The 16380-nt window shown below is 34.1% G+C and overlaps 2 protein-coding genes across 5 annotated transcripts; one reads left to right on the top strand and one right to left on the bottom strand.

The window, feature by feature from the left end:
- The first annotated feature begins 811 nt into the window (after positions 1–811).
- LOC109177144 lies at positions 812–3842 on the top strand. Of its 2 annotated transcripts, XM_019326448.1 has the most exons (3): positions 816–1149; positions 3147–3170; positions 3337–3842. In XM_019326448.1, exons 1-3 carry the CDS (start codon positions 966–968, stop codon positions 3636–3638), a joined length of 510 nt encoding a protein of 169 aa, XP_019181993.1. In that variant the 5' UTR covers positions 816–965; the 3' UTR covers positions 3639–3842. The 2 variants fall into 2 exon arrangements, with proteins under 2 accessions (XP_019182000.1, XP_019181993.1); XM_019326455.1 differs by lacking the exon at positions 3147–3170 and having other exon boundaries at positions 812–1149.
- A 492-nt stretch (positions 3843–4334) lies between these two features.
- Positions 4335–8766, bottom strand: LOC109177129 (two-component response regulator ORR22-like). Of its 3 annotated transcripts, XM_019326437.1 has the most exons (7): positions 8332–8766; positions 7400–7552; positions 6859–7251; positions 6697–6773; positions 5470–6123; positions 4909–5358; positions 4335–4610 (listed from the first exon to the last, which is right to left on the bottom strand). In XM_019326437.1, the coding sequence occupies exons 1-7, from the start codon at positions 8477–8479 to the stop codon at positions 4542–4544; spliced, it is 1944 nt and encodes a 647-aa protein (XP_019181982.1). In that variant the 5' UTR covers positions 8480–8766; the 3' UTR covers positions 4335–4541. The 3 variants fall into 3 exon arrangements, with proteins under 3 accessions (XP_019181982.1, XP_019181977.1, XP_019181986.1); XM_019326432.1 differs by having other exon boundaries at positions 4909–6123; positions 8332–8765; XM_019326441.1 differs by lacking the exon at positions 8332–8766 and adding an exon at positions 7814–7914 and having other exon boundaries at positions 4909–6123.
- Between the last annotated feature and the right edge of the window lie 7614 nt (positions 8767–16380).

Genomic DNA, 16380 nt, shown 5'->3' with positions numbered 1-16380 from the left:
GGGGGTACCAAATGTTGAATTATGAATGCAAAAGAAATTATATATTGTGAAATTACTTCAACATTTACATCAAAAGAAAAATTTGGGAAAATATACATGCTGATAGTACCATATACTAATTATGTATAATATTTCTTGTTAGAGCATCCCCATTAGGGGGATTGTTCACAGTTTTTAATAAAAAATTACCACCATGAATGAAAGAGAAGCAAGTGAGAGAATGCTAGAGATCCTCCAGCAAAGAATGAGATTTTTGTGGTCCCAATGCAAGATAAAGATAACAATTTGTTCTTTTTTTCTTGCATTAATAACCTCTTTCATTTTATTTTTTTACTTTTTTACTTTTTCTATTTCCTCCTCATCTCTGCACCTAAAAAAACTACACCAAAGTCTCCACTATTGAGGATGCCCTTATATCACATATTTTCGACACTAATATCAATAGTACAAATATAGTTAGACATATTATTCTATACAATACAATATTATCTACACTTGTATCAATTATATAACGAAAATACGAAAGAGGTGACGGATTGAGTAGAGTATGATTTCTTTACGAGTTCAATTCTTATCAATACTCTGTCAATCGAACCTGTTACAGACTATTACACAATAGTTGATTTTTATTAACATCTTTTGAGTCTAGTTTGTTACAATCTATTACACTGGAGTAATGTTTATCCCATACATATTCTGGAATAGTGGATATTTTTCATCCTTAACAAAAAAATTCCAAAAATTTTATTTGATTCTCAAATGTCATTCCGTGAATCATAATAAAGTGGGACTGTTGGAGGGTAATAAATTGCCATACTGCTATCATGCTTTGTCTCAAAGAAGCATAATTTTACTCAGCATAAATCTTCCACTCCTCAGCCTGAAAATCACTTCAAAAAGCAGGATCACTTGAGCAGTAGATCCATCTTCCGATCAGTTCCTTCTCAGATCTGGCCTCACGAGAGATGTCAAGAAGATCTGGGACTTGCTTGAGGTGTTGTTTGGTGATCTTCGCTGTGGTCTCAGCTCTGTGTGTATCTGGACCTGCCTTTTATTGGAAATTTAAGAAAGCTTTAAAGCTAAAGGCCTCTTGCCTTCCTTGCAAATGCGATTGCTCTCCTACTCTCTCCCTTTTTGATGTTGCTCCTGGTATGTACCCCAACACTTTCAGATCCGAGATTCTTTCCTTTACTGTTTCCCTTTTAAAAGTTTCTGGGCATTTCCTAAGATTCAATTTTTTTTTTTTTTGTGTTTGTTTATTGCTTTTTCTGCTTTGGGTGAAGATATTGATTATTGGTTTATTGTTCACCTGAACTTAAATTTAGTTGGATATCATCAGACTAGTTTGAGGTTCTCAGTTATGGAGTATGCTTCCCATAGGGTTATTATCTGGTTAATAAGCTCAATCCAATTCAGTAGTTAGTGTAGAATTTAAGGAATTTTCTTGAAGTGTGGTCATTTATTGAAGTTGAAGGTGTTCTTTTGTTACCCAAGTCCAACCTACCTAATTTTTCTTAGTGAAGAGGGAAACCCGCAATCACTACCCTCGCGTAATGCCTCACTGGTAAAGGACAACAAAATCAGCTTGGTTGGCGTGAGTGGCCGTGCACTATCCTCCCTTAAGAGAGGTTTGGAGTTTGAACCCCCTCTCGTATGGAAAAATCAATCTAGCCAGCACTTTGCTCCTTAATTGGACCGGCCCAGTGCGAACCGGATTAGTCCGGGTATGGTACGAGCTTAAAGGTGCCTCCTACAGTTAGGGTCTGCTCAAGATACCTCGTGATTTGACCAAAACAACAAGTAAAGGACAACAAGGAGTAAACTAGTTTATTTTACCCAGAATTGACGGGCTCAAACCAAGAAAGCCAATAGATTGCTCCTCGTAACTTTGTGGTTATCAATCAAGTTAAAAGCCTAACTAACTTGGCTGTGGTTGCCTCCCAACTGAGCTAATTTTATTTTGGTTGGTGCTGTACAAATCAGCTTAAGATTTTTTGGCAGTTGGATTTAACTATTTAGGGGATTCATTGTGATCTATAAGCTAGAGAAGTTTCTAGTTGAAGCAGCAAGATTGGATATTAATTGTGTATTTCTTATGGGTTAATAGTTTCTTAAAGTCTATCCATGGCAGATACTTGGTGGAAAGTATTTTGATGAGCCTCTCTTCATAATATAATTAGTTTGGTATGGGATTAGAGAGGCACTTCGAACTATAAGTAGGTTATTGAAGACTGCAAGATTCCCATCAAATAATCAACAAAAATTAAGCAAATCTCTGGTGGTTAGTACTGAATAAGGTTCGTTTTATTGAAGTACTGAATAAGGTTTTGTAACTCTGCTAGTGTTAGTTAAGAGAGGTGTTTCGTGTCTGACAATGGTAAAGATAATTCACAGCAAAGTGAGAAAGGGAAGAAAATGTTTCAGGTGAAATGGTTACTTGTATTTCAATGTTGGGGAAATTTTACTCAAAAAGGAATTTTAGCAAAGCATCTCAAGATATACACGCAATTCTTGACACGATGATCTCTTGGTATAGGGAGTGTTTGGTAAATGGTTGTTAGCTGATTGGGTTAGTGGGTTTGACTAGTTGATAGCATTAGCTGGTTGTAGAAAAGTGTTCGGTAAATTAGCTGTTAAGCTGATTACAGACTTTCTCAAAAAGCTGATCGAAAAAGCTATTTGAGCAGCTTTTTAAATTTTGGCATTTTGGAGCAATAAGTTGTTACAAAAAGCTAATTAATTGAACACGCATATTGATTGTTTAACAAAGTCAAACAGCTAATAGTGGTCAAATAAGCCAAAATTGGCTAATAGGCTAACTATTTTACCAAACAGGGCCATAACGTTTCAAGTTTTCAACCTCCCTTATGATTTGAAACTTTTCTGTAAGTCTGTTGCTTGGTTTATACCGGGATGGATTCAAGGCCCTTTTATACTTTTGATCCATATTTAGTTTGCTGTATTTCATGATCATTTCGATTCTGCACTTCATCTCTGGAATAAGCGTATCTGTCCAAGACAAATTTACTATGATTTGGAAACATTTATTTCTTGTCTGAACATGCAGTTTTGATGATTCGATTCTTTTCCAAACTTCAAAACTATATTGACTAATGCTTTAAACTGTTTGGTTTCTTATTTTGCAGGTCTACTTAATCTCTCAGTTACAGGTAGTTATTCCTGCTCCTTTCTTCCTCAATGAAGGATCACAATTTCATTGAAAAAAAAAACAATATTTTTAGTCTTTCTTAGCGAGTATTATTTTAGCGCAAAGATTAGAAGGTCTCATTTATATCGTGGCATTTGATGTTCCAAAATTTGTTCATAATACAACAGACTGCGGGAAAGATGATCCCGCTCTGAAAGAAGAGATGGAGAAGCAGTTCGTGGACTTGTTATCGGAGGAGTTAAAGCTGCAGGAGGCCGTTGACAAGGAACATGTGAACCGTATGAACATGACCTTCACGGAAGCCAAACGCCTCGCCTCTGAATACCAGAAAGAATCCGAGAAATGCAATGCTGCAACCGAGACTTGTGAAGTAGGGAGAGAGCGGGCCGAGGTGTTGCTTGCCAAAGAACGGAAGCTGACATCGCTGTGGGAGAAACGAGCTCGCCAAATGGGATGGTCGGTCGAATAAACTATAGAAACAAGTAGTGTATTCATCTGCTTCACAAGTGTGTATATTTGCAGAATAGCAGACAAGCAAATTTTGTCTGTGTTCTAGTGCATCAGACCCCAATTTGTTCTCTGATGTTAATAGATATGCATTCACTATATGTTATTGAGTACAAAAATACAATTACAACTATCTTTAAATTCGCGGGATCGAACTTTCACAAATTATGTACCGAATACTATTTGCATACTATTTGCACCTATACCATCGGTACCAATAGTACCCACCACAATCAGCGTTACTATTGACACCGTTACAAATCAAGTTCTCAATTGATGAGAAATTTTTTACTATATGTGATATTGATTGTTTCTAGTTGTGTCAAGGAAGGGTAACTAAACATAAAACACTACATCGGAACAATCCCAACCAAATTAGTCAGGTTGTTGGCTTCGACTCCTAGCGAAAGCAGTTTATTAATCTATAAGCTAATTTATCCCCCTGCTAGCTGGAGTCACAAGGTAAAATTTATCCACAATTATGAATACTTTAGGTTGGTTTACCTTATTGTTATCCTTTGCCAGCTAAAATCACAAGGCGGGATTTACCTAATACCACAGTAGTGACTTTGGGTTTTTCTCGTTAAAAAAAGAAGAAGAGAGCATTACATCCACAAATCTATGAGATGATCAGACAGAAAGCATAGAAGACAATAGATGGAGAAGAAATGAATAGGCTTTATGCATCAAGATATGTTACCATTTATCAAACAACAAAAGTACTTATAAAAAATAATAATGAGGAAAAGAGCATCAGAATAAGGAAAAATCTAAAGAAGCTACATATCAACACAGAATTCTGATGAAGCAGACCCTGCATCCTACACCCTCTCTCTTTTTGAAGAATTGCTACAAAAAACGACTCTCATATACACGGCCCAAATGAGTAAGCATCAAACCCGAATTCCCCTTCTAGTGTCGCTCCATCTTGTTCCTGCACCGCAACAAGTAAGGGATCAGAATTGAATGTCGGTACTAGTTCTCGTTATCTGGTACATTAGTAGATCGCTAAAATAGATGTTGCGATTCTTCGTTTTGTTTCGATTACTTCATATGTGACACGAGAGATGTAGTTTCATACTTTATATTTATATACTTCACGGGAACACATAGATCCAATCCATCCAAGTCAAACAACATGCAGAAAACGACACGAGTTGTTCACACTATGGTATTCAAAGCTATAGAAAGAACTTATCAACTAAAGGAATATGGCGAGACAGACGTCATACCCGCTTGATCACCGAGCTCATCAGATCGTCCAGAGAGCCGTAACCTTGAGAAGGAAAAGCGCCTTGTGGCTTCGGGGGCTCGAAAAGGTAGTCTTCATAGTATCTCGCCCTTGATTCTGTACTCAACTTTTCGTTCTTGTTGTGTTGCAAGAGAACCGAAGAACCCCCGAGATTCGATTGACCGGAAGCGTCCATTCTTCTGTTGCCGGTGTCATTGCATAGGTCCATACTCTGGCTTAAAGGCGGCACGATGCTGCTGGCGGGAACCTGAGCGGTTAAGTTGCTGTAAACGCCGTTTGAGTTAGGGTTCTGTTTAAGTTCTCCCCATTGATGGTTAATACTCGGGATAGCATCACCTACTACCAACCTTTCCCGTCGTTGAATTTCTCCCCGTGAATCTTCGAAAGGCGTGGCAGTAGATGAGAGGGAAGAATAGCCTGCACACCCGCCCTGTAAATGAGGGGCGATCGAAGAATTATTTTCTCTCGCACAATTTTGTTGCATCTGGCCTTGATTGAAAGTTTCGGTCAATGGAAGAGAACTCGATTGAAAGTTGGTCACCTGAATCGGGTTCTGCCAGTTGTCGCTAGCTCGTCCATGGTCGAGAAAATTGGAAGAACCGCCAACACCAATGTTAAAATGTTCGGAATTTAAAGAAGCCATGTTGAGAGAATGCTGGTTTCCAATTCCCCCCGCCGCCAATTGAGAATTCCCGTGAAGCATCATAGGATTGCTCGAACTACCAATCCCCGATCCAGGGTCCGTGAAGGTATTAGCAGCCCCAAGGAGCGTCGAATCATCCAAGGGATTCAGGTCCCGTATGCCATCGCTTTGTTGAAACTGATCGAGCTCTAACGACGATGGAATTCCTTGAAACAGACAAGCGTTCTGGCTCACATTCGGAGTCAACTTTCCTAAAGTACCGAGGGGCTTGCCCAGATTTTGCCCGTGACTTGGTTGGATCAATGACGGTGAGGTAAGATTTCGGATGCTCACACCAGCAGCACTATTAAGTCTACCGAGCATGCCACCTGGCGTATACGATGATAAAGAAGCATGGCTAAATCTTCCCGATCCAGCCAGTGTCCGAAAATCTCCAAGCCCGTCTAGCGAACCCATTCGCATATAAGCAGAATCTTTACCCCCAAAGGCCGCCACCATGTTGGCCTGTTGGGTTGCAACTGAACTGATCCTTTTCAAATAGAGCCGGTATTTCTGCAGCACAGTATCAGAGGTCCATACGTATTATTATAAAATGTCCAAAAAAAAACAATATATCTTCGTAAGAAATCTCCATACAAATCAAGCTACATTATTATTGATCACGCTTTTAATTAGTTGCGGTATTAGCTCACATGAAAGTTACGTTGTCAATGCATCAAAATATCAAATACTTAAGGATAACAACAATAACACAAAAATGTAGTTGTAATTCAATTACAGCCTAATTCTTTGGCCACCCGAATTACAGTGTTTGGTTGGAGGGAATTGCAATTCCTCATTTTGTTGAATTGCAATTCATACCCTCTCCCATATGAATTGCAATTCAATGGGGAAAGGAAAGGGAAAAGAGAGGAAAATGACTTTTTTACCCTTGATTATTAACATTATTATTACACAAGGACATTTTAGTCTTTATACCACTTCTTCCCTCCTCATTCCCAATAATTCTATTCCTCCTACCAAACAATGTAACTTGAATTCCTACTTTATTCCACCGAATTACAATTCCTTTCTCCCCTAATTCCTTCTTTCCAACCAAACGCCCCAAAGAGCGGAGATTATTACCTGGAGATGGCTTGCAACGTTTTCTCGGGTAAGACCATCGACGTTCATCAGGTCAAGAATCCTTTTAGGTACAGCTTCTGCATTCAAGAGGACGAGAGGATGAAATAATGTGAATGAGATGAGATCCGAAATAAAAAGGAATGACAACGTTGGGGAACTCACTTTCGATGCCCAACTGGTTAACGGCTGCAACGAACTTCCTGTGGAGTTCTATAGACCAAACCACCCTAGGCTTCTTCTGCGTTGAAGGGTCTTCGTTCTCGTGACCATTCTCGTCGCTCTCATCTTCCTCGTCCTTCCTTTTCTTGTTGAGCTTCCCGTTCTGGTCTGTGGAACCCGACAATGGAGCCCCCTGCCCGCCTTCTCCACCCCCGTGAGGAGATCTGTCTTGATCACCCGACTTGTTTTGGCTCTTGGGCTCGAGCTTCTTTCTTCGGATTACATGCTGCCATATGTTCCTCAGCTCCTCAATCCGCACAGGTTTCACGAGATAGTCACAAGCGCCATGAGTTATTCCCTTCATAACAAGTTTGGGATCACTATTCGCCGACAACACTGAAAAAATTTCAAAGGGAATGGGGTCAATTCGCAAATCTACACCCACAAATATATGCCAGATTAACATTAACAGAACTAGATCTATCTATCCGGATACTGAATTCAAACGAGGTAACAAAATGTCGGGCGAAATTCAGACGCTTACTGATGACAGGAAGATCCATCTCGAGACCAACGAGCTCGAGCAGCTTAAAACCATCCATATCGGGCATATGAACATCGCTGATCACCAGGTCGAATCTGTCTCTGTTATCTCTCAACATCTTCAGTGCCATTCTTGCCTGACTTGATATAGTTACTGAAAAAGCAAACACAGATTGTATTCAAGATCACAGCAAATTTCTCAAAGATTTTCGAAAAAAACATCAATAAACCAAGATTCATTTTAGGGAAATCCTGAGGCTATAAATAGCTTTGCAGGCATTGGATTTGATGAAATCTGGGATAAAAACCTCAAAATCAAACATAGCTATGGAATATCTAAAAACCTTTAAAACTCATGGGGGCATAGTTCCAGCAGAACATCATAGAACAATTCCAAACAATAGCAGTGATCTACCTTAAAAGAAACAAACAAGAATTCTTGGGAGTTGGACTAAGAGAAAACATTTACAAGAACCAATTTTTGTTTTTGTTTTTGTTTTTTCATCTTCTCATATGCAACAGGGACCACAAGGACCAATTGAATTTTCAGGAGAATTACTAACAACAACTGAAATGCTACAGTCAATTTCCATCCCACCAGGCCCCACCATCACCACCAACAATCACCATCTTTTTATTTTTGGGTTTCTTCCCAAACCATGCAACATGCACTGGAAATGATGAAATATAGAATCAAAAGTGAGATCTAAAAATTTCCCATGGATTGGGAAATCAGACCTAGATCCTGAAAGTGAAATTTTTCAAGAAAAGTTTAAAGAATCAGCAAATAGCCTGGGCAATCAATGGCTTCTGAAATCTACTTGAGACTCAAAATTAGTTCACACAACTTAAGTCAATGCTCCAAAATTAAAGCCTCAAACTTACAATCATTCAATAAAAAATTCATAAAAAAAAGATAGAAAGAAATCATACCATGATACTGGCATTTCCTAAGCAGGCCTTCCAATAACTTCAAGCAAATTGGGTCATCATCAACAGCAAGAACTCTCATGCCCACTGGGAAGTTGTCATGATTTCCCTTTTCACTCCCCATGTGTCCTCTTATTTCTTCCACAGTCATCTTTTCCCACCCAAAATTTGTTCTTGAGAAAAGCCCAGACCAGATCAGAGAATCACTTGCCCAAAGTTCCAATCTTTAGCACAAAAAGGTCAACTTTTTTTGGACTATAAACATGTACCCAGAAAGCCTAAAAATGTGAATGAATTCCAGAATTGAGAGAAAAGCAGGAGTGAAAGACCAATTAGAAGAAGAGACACAGAAAGTGGAGTCTGTGTTAGAGAGAGAGAAAGAGAGAGAGTTGTAGTTAGTATAAAGCTGTACGTGTGGACAATGATGGAGACGGCCAGAACAGACTGAATGCTTTCAACCCAACAATATACCAAATCATACAATTTCTTTAGTCATCACTCATCAACCCCCCCCCCCCCCCTACCCCCACCCCCTCTCTGTTTTTCTTTTATTTTTAATTTTTTTTTTCTAAAGAAAAGTGGAAAGAGATTGATGGGACTCAAACCCATTAACTCCACCATTATACTCCGTATCTTTTATTAGAATAGATTAATAGATATAATTAGAAATAATTAAATGTGCTTAATTTGGCATTCAGATCCTTCATAGAATTAAAATTTTAGATTTTATCCCTTTTATATATATAAATTTTGCATATTGTCCTTGGACTTTGGGTATATATCTTGGGAAACTTTCTTGTGGAATAATAAAAATATTGATTATTATGAATAAAAAAGGAATAATATCTTTGTAAATAAAATAATAATTTTATCCTTTTTTTTTTAATTACATGAGTAAAAAATACATCATTTGAAAAAATACATGTTAACTCAACACTTTGTGATAGTTGATACGAATTGCTAATGCAATTGTAATATCGGAATATCCACTCTGATTATATGGTGCACTATATTAAAAATCTTTAAGTCAATTTTTTTTTTTTAATTCCTAGCGAAATCCATATTAGTATTTGGGGGTAACTATGTTAAAAAAAATGTTAGCCTTCCTATAGGCTCCGGATCAACAAACTAATTGCCTTGGATAAAGCTAAGCTATAGGGACAAAAAAAATTTCACCATATGATGTCGCAATAAAATTATTATTTTTTCATTGATTACCATGAAATTGCCAACTCACCTTGTTTTAAACATGGAATGTTTAAATTGTCATATATGGTGAAATTTTTGGTCTATGTAGCTTGATCCAATTGTCTATTTGCCTCCAACGAATGAAAGAGAGGGTCCTCGGTACACGGCAAATTATATCGTGTACAACGATGCATAATCGATTATGCACCGCGTTTTAAAACGATGTCGTTTTTTTTTTTATGAAAAGAAACGGCGCATGTTTCGCGTCGTTCCGCAAAAAGTAACTCTGTTATTCAGATTCATTTTGTATACACTGCAGTTTCAGTTCAACACAACTACAATTTCATTTCGATATAACTACAGTTTCATTCGACATTTATAAACTCAAATATGTGAAAATGTTATTTAATTTTATTTTATATACACTATAGTTTCATTAAAACACAACTACATGATCCTTTCGATATAACTACAGTTTCATTGCACAATATATACTCAAATATGTGAAATGTTATTCAGTTTCATTTTATATACATTACAGTTTCATTTCACCACAACTACAGTATCATTTTGATATAACTGCAGTTTCATTTGATAACATATAAAATAATACGTGAGGTAGTGTCGGTTTAGATACACTGTAATGTTAGTTTAGATAGACTGTAGTTTCAGTTGGTAATTAACACACCAAAAAATGCGCGCTCCGTTAACAGTAACGGCGCACCGTTTCTTTACTTAAAGAAACGGCGCCATTTTGACCGCGGCACACGTGCACCGCGGTCCACGATATAACGACCGTCGGTACACCCTCCGATATGATCTTTTGGGGTGTTTGGTAAATAGCTATTAGTTTATTAGGTTAGTGATTTTGATTAGTTGATTGTAGAAAAATGTTTAAAAAATTAGCTGTTAGCTAATATATAATTAATTGTATGCAAAATGACTTTCTCAAAAAGTTGATCGAAAAAAATACTTTGAGCAGCTTTTTGAATTTTAGATTTTGGAGCAATGAGTTGTTACAAAAAAACTAATTAATCAAATACTGTTTAACTAAATCAAACAGCTAATAGTGATCAAATAAATCAAAATTAGTTAATACGCTAATTATGTTACCAAACAAAGCCTTTGTGTAATCACTAATATGTGTTTCCACTATTTATAAAACACATGGAATAAGGGTCAAATAGGCCATCCAACTGCACACAATAATTCAATTAGGCCACTGAATCTAAAAAACTAACAATTGGGCCCCTAAACTAACCAATTTCAAACAATTCTTCCAATTTGAAAGTTTCCAACAGGTCAATATGTCATCCTTCCAAATTAATTATTTTTTAAAAATAAATTTTTAAAATTAATTATTTAAATTTTAAAAAATATTTAAAAAAAATGGACCGTCTCCGGCCGGAGTATGTTTTTTTTTAAACAAAATTTAAAATTAATTATTTTTTAAAATTTATTTTTTTAAAAAAATAATTAATTTGAGAGGATGACCTGTTGACCTGTTGGAAACCTTAAAATTGGAAGAATTATTTGAAATTGATTAATTTAGGGACTTAATTGTTGGTTTTTTAGGTTCAGTGGCTTAATTGCATTATCCTGTGCAGTTTGAGGGCCTATTTGACCCTTATTCCTAAGGGGGCGTTTGGTTCACGGAATCTTAGATTACCCCAGGTAATAGGATTACCTCCAGAAAGGTAATGTGAGATGTTGGGAATGTAAGATTACCTTGTGTGTTTGGTTTGGATAGTGTAATATAATATTACCTTGTTTGGTTCAAGGTTATATTTTAGGTTATATGGATCAATTTACAATAATGTCCTCAATAATATATATATATATATATATATATATATATATATATATATATATATATGTATGTATGTATGTATGTATGTATGTATGTATGTATGTATGTATGTATGTATGTATGTATGTATGTATGTATGTATAATGTGTGTATTTATTTATATGTATGAATGTAATCGATGCTTAAATATTAAAAAAATTAAATATATAAATATACACATATATATTTTATTATATAAATATATATTAATTTTATTATTATTATTATTATTATTATTATTATTATTATTATTATTATTATTATTATATATAAGGATTAGTTAACAAGGGCAAAGTTGGAATAATGCAAGGTAATCTAAGATTACCTAAAAAATTGGAGGTAATCACATTACCTTGAAACATTACCGCCACATCAGCTTTCAAGTAATATAACATTACCAGGTAATCTTATAACTTGAACCAAACAAGGTAATATAACATTACCAGACTCAGATTACCTAGGTAATCTAAGATGACCTGAACCAAACGCCCCCTAAAAACATTATTGTCCTTTATATTTGTAGTAGTCAACTTTCTTATTACACTATATTGTAAATAATTTTATATATTTTAGTGAGCAATTGTAATTTTTGAAGCTTAGCGAGAATGATTGTTTAGAAAAATTTGTTAACAAATATTTATTATATAAAGTTTATAAAATATTAGTTTTGATATAAAAATTATTAAATAATTATTAGATACTTGCTATATATACAAACGTATAAGCAAATGTTGTGTTTTGCCTTTCTTGTAGAGATGCTTCTCACGAAAGCATAGGAAATATATATTTTTTAATTGTATTTAGATCTTTTAGTCTTATGATCAAATAATAATAATAATAATAATAATAATAATAATAATAATAATAATAATAATAATAATAATAATAATAATAATAATAATAATAATAATAATAATAATAAAATTTCACAATTTAAAATAATTAAATATTAAATGCAAAAAATATATATATGCATATCAATTATTCAATTTGACTAAATATTTACATATGACTATTTTGAATATTTAAAAAACAAAATTAAGTAATTAATCACACTCAAAGTATATAAGATTCAAAAAGGGCGCACACACATATATATGGGAGTAATTTCAAGTAATAATACATGCAAAAAGTGTGAATTAATCTCATTCATCCATTTATGTTGATTAAACTATAGAAATTAAGGAAAAAAAAAAACAAAGAAAATATGCGTTGACATTTCTATAATTACAACAGTGCATTTGAAATAGTTTGAAAGTGCGTTCACAAATAACTAATAGTGCACACACGTGAGTGCACTAGTACAGATCCTGAGTGTACGTACTGTTAGTTATCCGTATATGCGTTATCAAGTGTTTTCAAATACATCATCATAATAATAGAAATGACGCCATATTTTCCTTAATTTTTAGTCCTTAATCAACTAATAAGATTAATCTACATTTTTTACATAAAACATGTGTTCTCTCTCACGCACACGCACACATATATAAACACACACACTGCATATAATTATATTTGGAAGTTGATAGCCTGTGAAGATGTGACTAATCTTCCACATGCAGACTTTTTTTTTTTTTTTTTTTAAGCAATTTGGTCCCTTTATCATAAGAATTGAAAATAATAAATAAAAAAGAAAAGTTGTCATTAAAAACATTGCCTAAATTGGCATGATTTTCCTAAGATATTGGCCCTGTTTGGTAAAATGGCTGTTAGCTGATAGCTGTTAGCTGTTAGCTGATTGTGTTAATTAGAGGGTATAAATAGTTGATAAAATTAGCTGATGGTAGAAAAATGTTTGGTAAATTAGCTGTTAGCTGATAGCTGTTTGGTATAATTTCTTTTTTCAAAAAGCTAATTAAAAAAGTTGCTTGGAGTAGCTTTTTGAATTTTAGCATTTTAGAGTTGCAAAAAGCTAATTAATCAAACATTTATATTGATATTTTAACTAAATCAAACAATTAATAGTGGTCAAATAGGCCAAAATTGACCTATAGGCTAATTTTTTACCAAACAGGGTTGAATTTCTTTTTAAAGATTTACTTGGCGTTTTGTTCTATATTACAATTTACAAAGTTTCAATTCCTATGGAGGTAGTGGATCTTTGGACCAAACCTAATTATTATTTAACCATATTTATCAAATTTCATGTAAAAATAATTATTTTACTAAATATATCAATTTTTATCCTATCAGCAAAGTCCAATTGTAATGAAACATTATTAGTGTTACTGAAATCATATACGGATTTGACTTTGAAATCATATACAGATTTGACTTTGCTATGAACACTAGTGTATAAACATTTAAAGGTCTGTATACTAGTTGAAATATATTCCGCGATTTATCTTCTTTATCAGAGGGTAGGAGTGGTGATGAGTCATTAATTACTTTGATGAGGTTCAAACTTATAAAATGTAAACAAAATATATTATTTTTTTAAAAAAAATTGAATATAAAAAACCAATACAACTGGTGTGAACATGTTTACAATCACATGTCATATAAAATTATATATTAAAATAAATAATTTTTTAATTGCGAGAGATTTTTAATTTTTGTAAGAAAATATTGTAACATAGTTATCTATCAAGTCCAACGCGCAATGTTAACAAAAACAATGTTCATAAGGTAATGTAACAAACACGTTAATTACAAAACAATAATACAATATATGCAAAATTATTATTAAATTTGATTATAGAGGTTTTAATATTACAATCTAAATGTTACTTATGAATAATTTTACAATTTGTGCAGTGGTAGACATAATGGTCTAACTTCCTATGTCACCTTTTGTCAATTCTGGAAGGGTTGTTATGACGAGTGCAACACCATACTAGACTTTTTTCACAATTGGATCTATGGGCGGCTAATGACTCATGAAAGAAGTCTTAATTTTCTATCTTTAGTGTTATACTATTTAACCAAAACAGTTTATGATTATGTCATAATGTGATGATACTATAAAGTTAGTTAGATTATGGAAGTGCGCCTGAAGCAAATAAATTAAATTGTGAAGGGGAATTCCTATTATTTTTATCTGATCTAGTGCATATCATAATTATACCCCCTTTTTCACCTAGTATGTGGTTTCAAAATAAACATTTCCCTATTTACGTTATTATTTATAGTACGGAGTCTATTTTCATATATCACCACCACAGCATACATCTAAAAGGGCTATCAAAGAAACCTGCGTCTCTTGATTAAATACCAAGAGCCCATGATAGGGGATCAATACATATCCTTAGGTACGCTGACTGCATACTTGATTAATGAAGATCGTTTCTCGACATTAGGGGGAGATAAGAGTACAAATTTAATGGAATGCAGAGAAATTTCATAAAATCTTCGTTATTTACATACACGTACCTATTAGACTGAACTGGAAGTCCAGGAGATAATCAATATGCCAAATATATCTATTGATCATACTTATCATAAAAGAGTGACTATGTCCCATATACCTTCCCCAACTTGGACCAAATATATCGACCGATACTCCTTAACACTAGAAGTGTAGGAGATCTATCTAGTAAAGAAACTTTGTCACTCTTGAAATACCTTGAATAACTATGTCCTGTAGACATTCGTCCAGATGACGAAAAACCCTAGTAAAAGTATAGGTGCACCAAACAAACAGATCTAAATATCTTTGGAAAATGACAACAATTTGGTTTATTTAAAAATTGCCATGAATTTTATAAATATGGGAGAAAATTATGATAAAACGTGATAGTTGTCGACAACACAGTTGCTTTTACAAATTGCTCGTTATATGATAATCTGGGTCCAGAGTTAGGCACCGAAAGTGGCATGACTATTTAACGTATAAAGGAGCAATTAAGGCATAACTCGACTCACTAAAATGGATATATTATGAAGCGAGTTTGTAGTCCATGGGTTCACGCATAGACCTTTTATTGATTTTAATCTAATATACTCTCTCATGGTAAATGACATTAAGTTCTGCTACATAATGCCATTTGCAGAATAATAAATTTAGATATGCAGTTAATATTTATTTTGAGAAATCCTGGATGGATTTATAATTCCAAAATGAGAAAATGAAAATCGTAACATGTATAGTATTAAATTACAATAGCCTTTATATATGACCTGAAACAGTTAATAATTGACTGAGTATTTTTCCTATTTGAAGAAGGAATATGTATTTATTAAGTGCCATTATGTACTCTTAAAGAGTTGCGAATGGAGTTATTATCCTCATGAAGAAGGAATAATATGTACTATTATGTGCTCAATAAAGAGTTGATAATGAACTTATTTATTATCTCAGTCAATATTGATGCTGTAAACATCAATGAAAATATCTAAAGAGCTTGATGATGTCAGTTCATGTCTAAAGATGGAAATATTTTTAAACAAAAAGCTTGGGAAAGCTAAGTATTATCTCGACTTGATGATCGAGTTTTTCCTTGAATGAATTTTATACACCAGTTAGCCTACATCTAAAAATGCTATTCACCTGTCTATATGGTTAAGTGGCATGTTTTTGTCAAACCTAAGGTTGCCTAATAATCTCTTGAAATATATAAGAAACCGTTTAGACTTGGTGGTGATACCTTAAAAGTCCCCTAGTTCATTGTGGTTGGAGCACTTAGTATAACCAAAAGTTCCATAATCGCAACAAGCTTGATATTTGCGATAAAATTGCTAGCAACATCTAGGGCTCCTTCTATATGAAATATTGGATTTGTGTTTAATATACTTTCCGAGTTACAAAAGAGTTTGGCATTTATGTGAGAAACAAATGTATGATTTTGATAGGCTACTTGGGTACTGGCTATTTTGTTTGATCCCCGTAATGTCAAATTCCAAACTGGGTAAACAATGAATTACCCACAATGTCCTAAATGAGAACAATAATGTTTGTGTTGCACAAATTCAAGTATGTTAAAGAATATTTGACTAGGCATAAATAACGTTAAAATTCAACCCATATGAGCTCTAGAAGAGTCACAAAATATTGTGCAAGATATACACTCTAG

Source organism: Ipomoea nil, unplaced genomic scaffold (genome assembly GCF_001879475.1).
Source record: "Ipomoea nil cultivar Tokyo-kokei standard unplaced genomic scaffold, Asagao_1.1 scaffold0176, whole genome shotgun sequence".
Taxonomy (NCBI): domain Eukaryota; kingdom Viridiplantae; phylum Streptophyta; class Magnoliopsida; order Solanales; family Convolvulaceae; genus Ipomoea; species Ipomoea nil.
This window is presented reverse-complemented; position numbering and strand designations above follow the sequence as displayed.

Bases quoted from the DNA above. Each gene is read 5' to 3' on its own strand.
- LOC109177144 (XM_019326448.1), top strand. From the start codon at position 966: ATGTCAAGAAGATCTGGGACTTGCTTGAGGTGTTGTTTGGTGATCTTC. The intron at 1,150-3,146 runs GTATGTACCCCA...CTTATTTTGCAG, and splicing joins CCTTTTTGATGTTGCTCCTG to GTCTACTTAATCTCTCAGTT. The intron at 3,171-3,336 runs GTAGTTATTCCT...ATAATACAACAG, and splicing joins ACTTAATCTCTCAGTTACAG to ACTGCGGGAAAGATGATCCC.
- LOC109177129 (XM_019326432.1), bottom strand. From the start codon at position 8,479: ATGACTGTGGAAGAAATAAGAGGACACATGGGGAGTGAAAAGGGAAAT. The intron at 7,252-7,399 runs GTAAGCGTCTGA...AAATTTTTTCAG, and splicing joins GATGGATCTTCCTGTCATCA to TGTTGTCGGCGAATAGTGAT. The intron at 4,611-4,908 runs GTATGACGTCTG...GTTGCGGTGCAG, and splicing joins TGAGCTCGGTGATCAAGCGG to GAACAAGATGGAGCGACACT.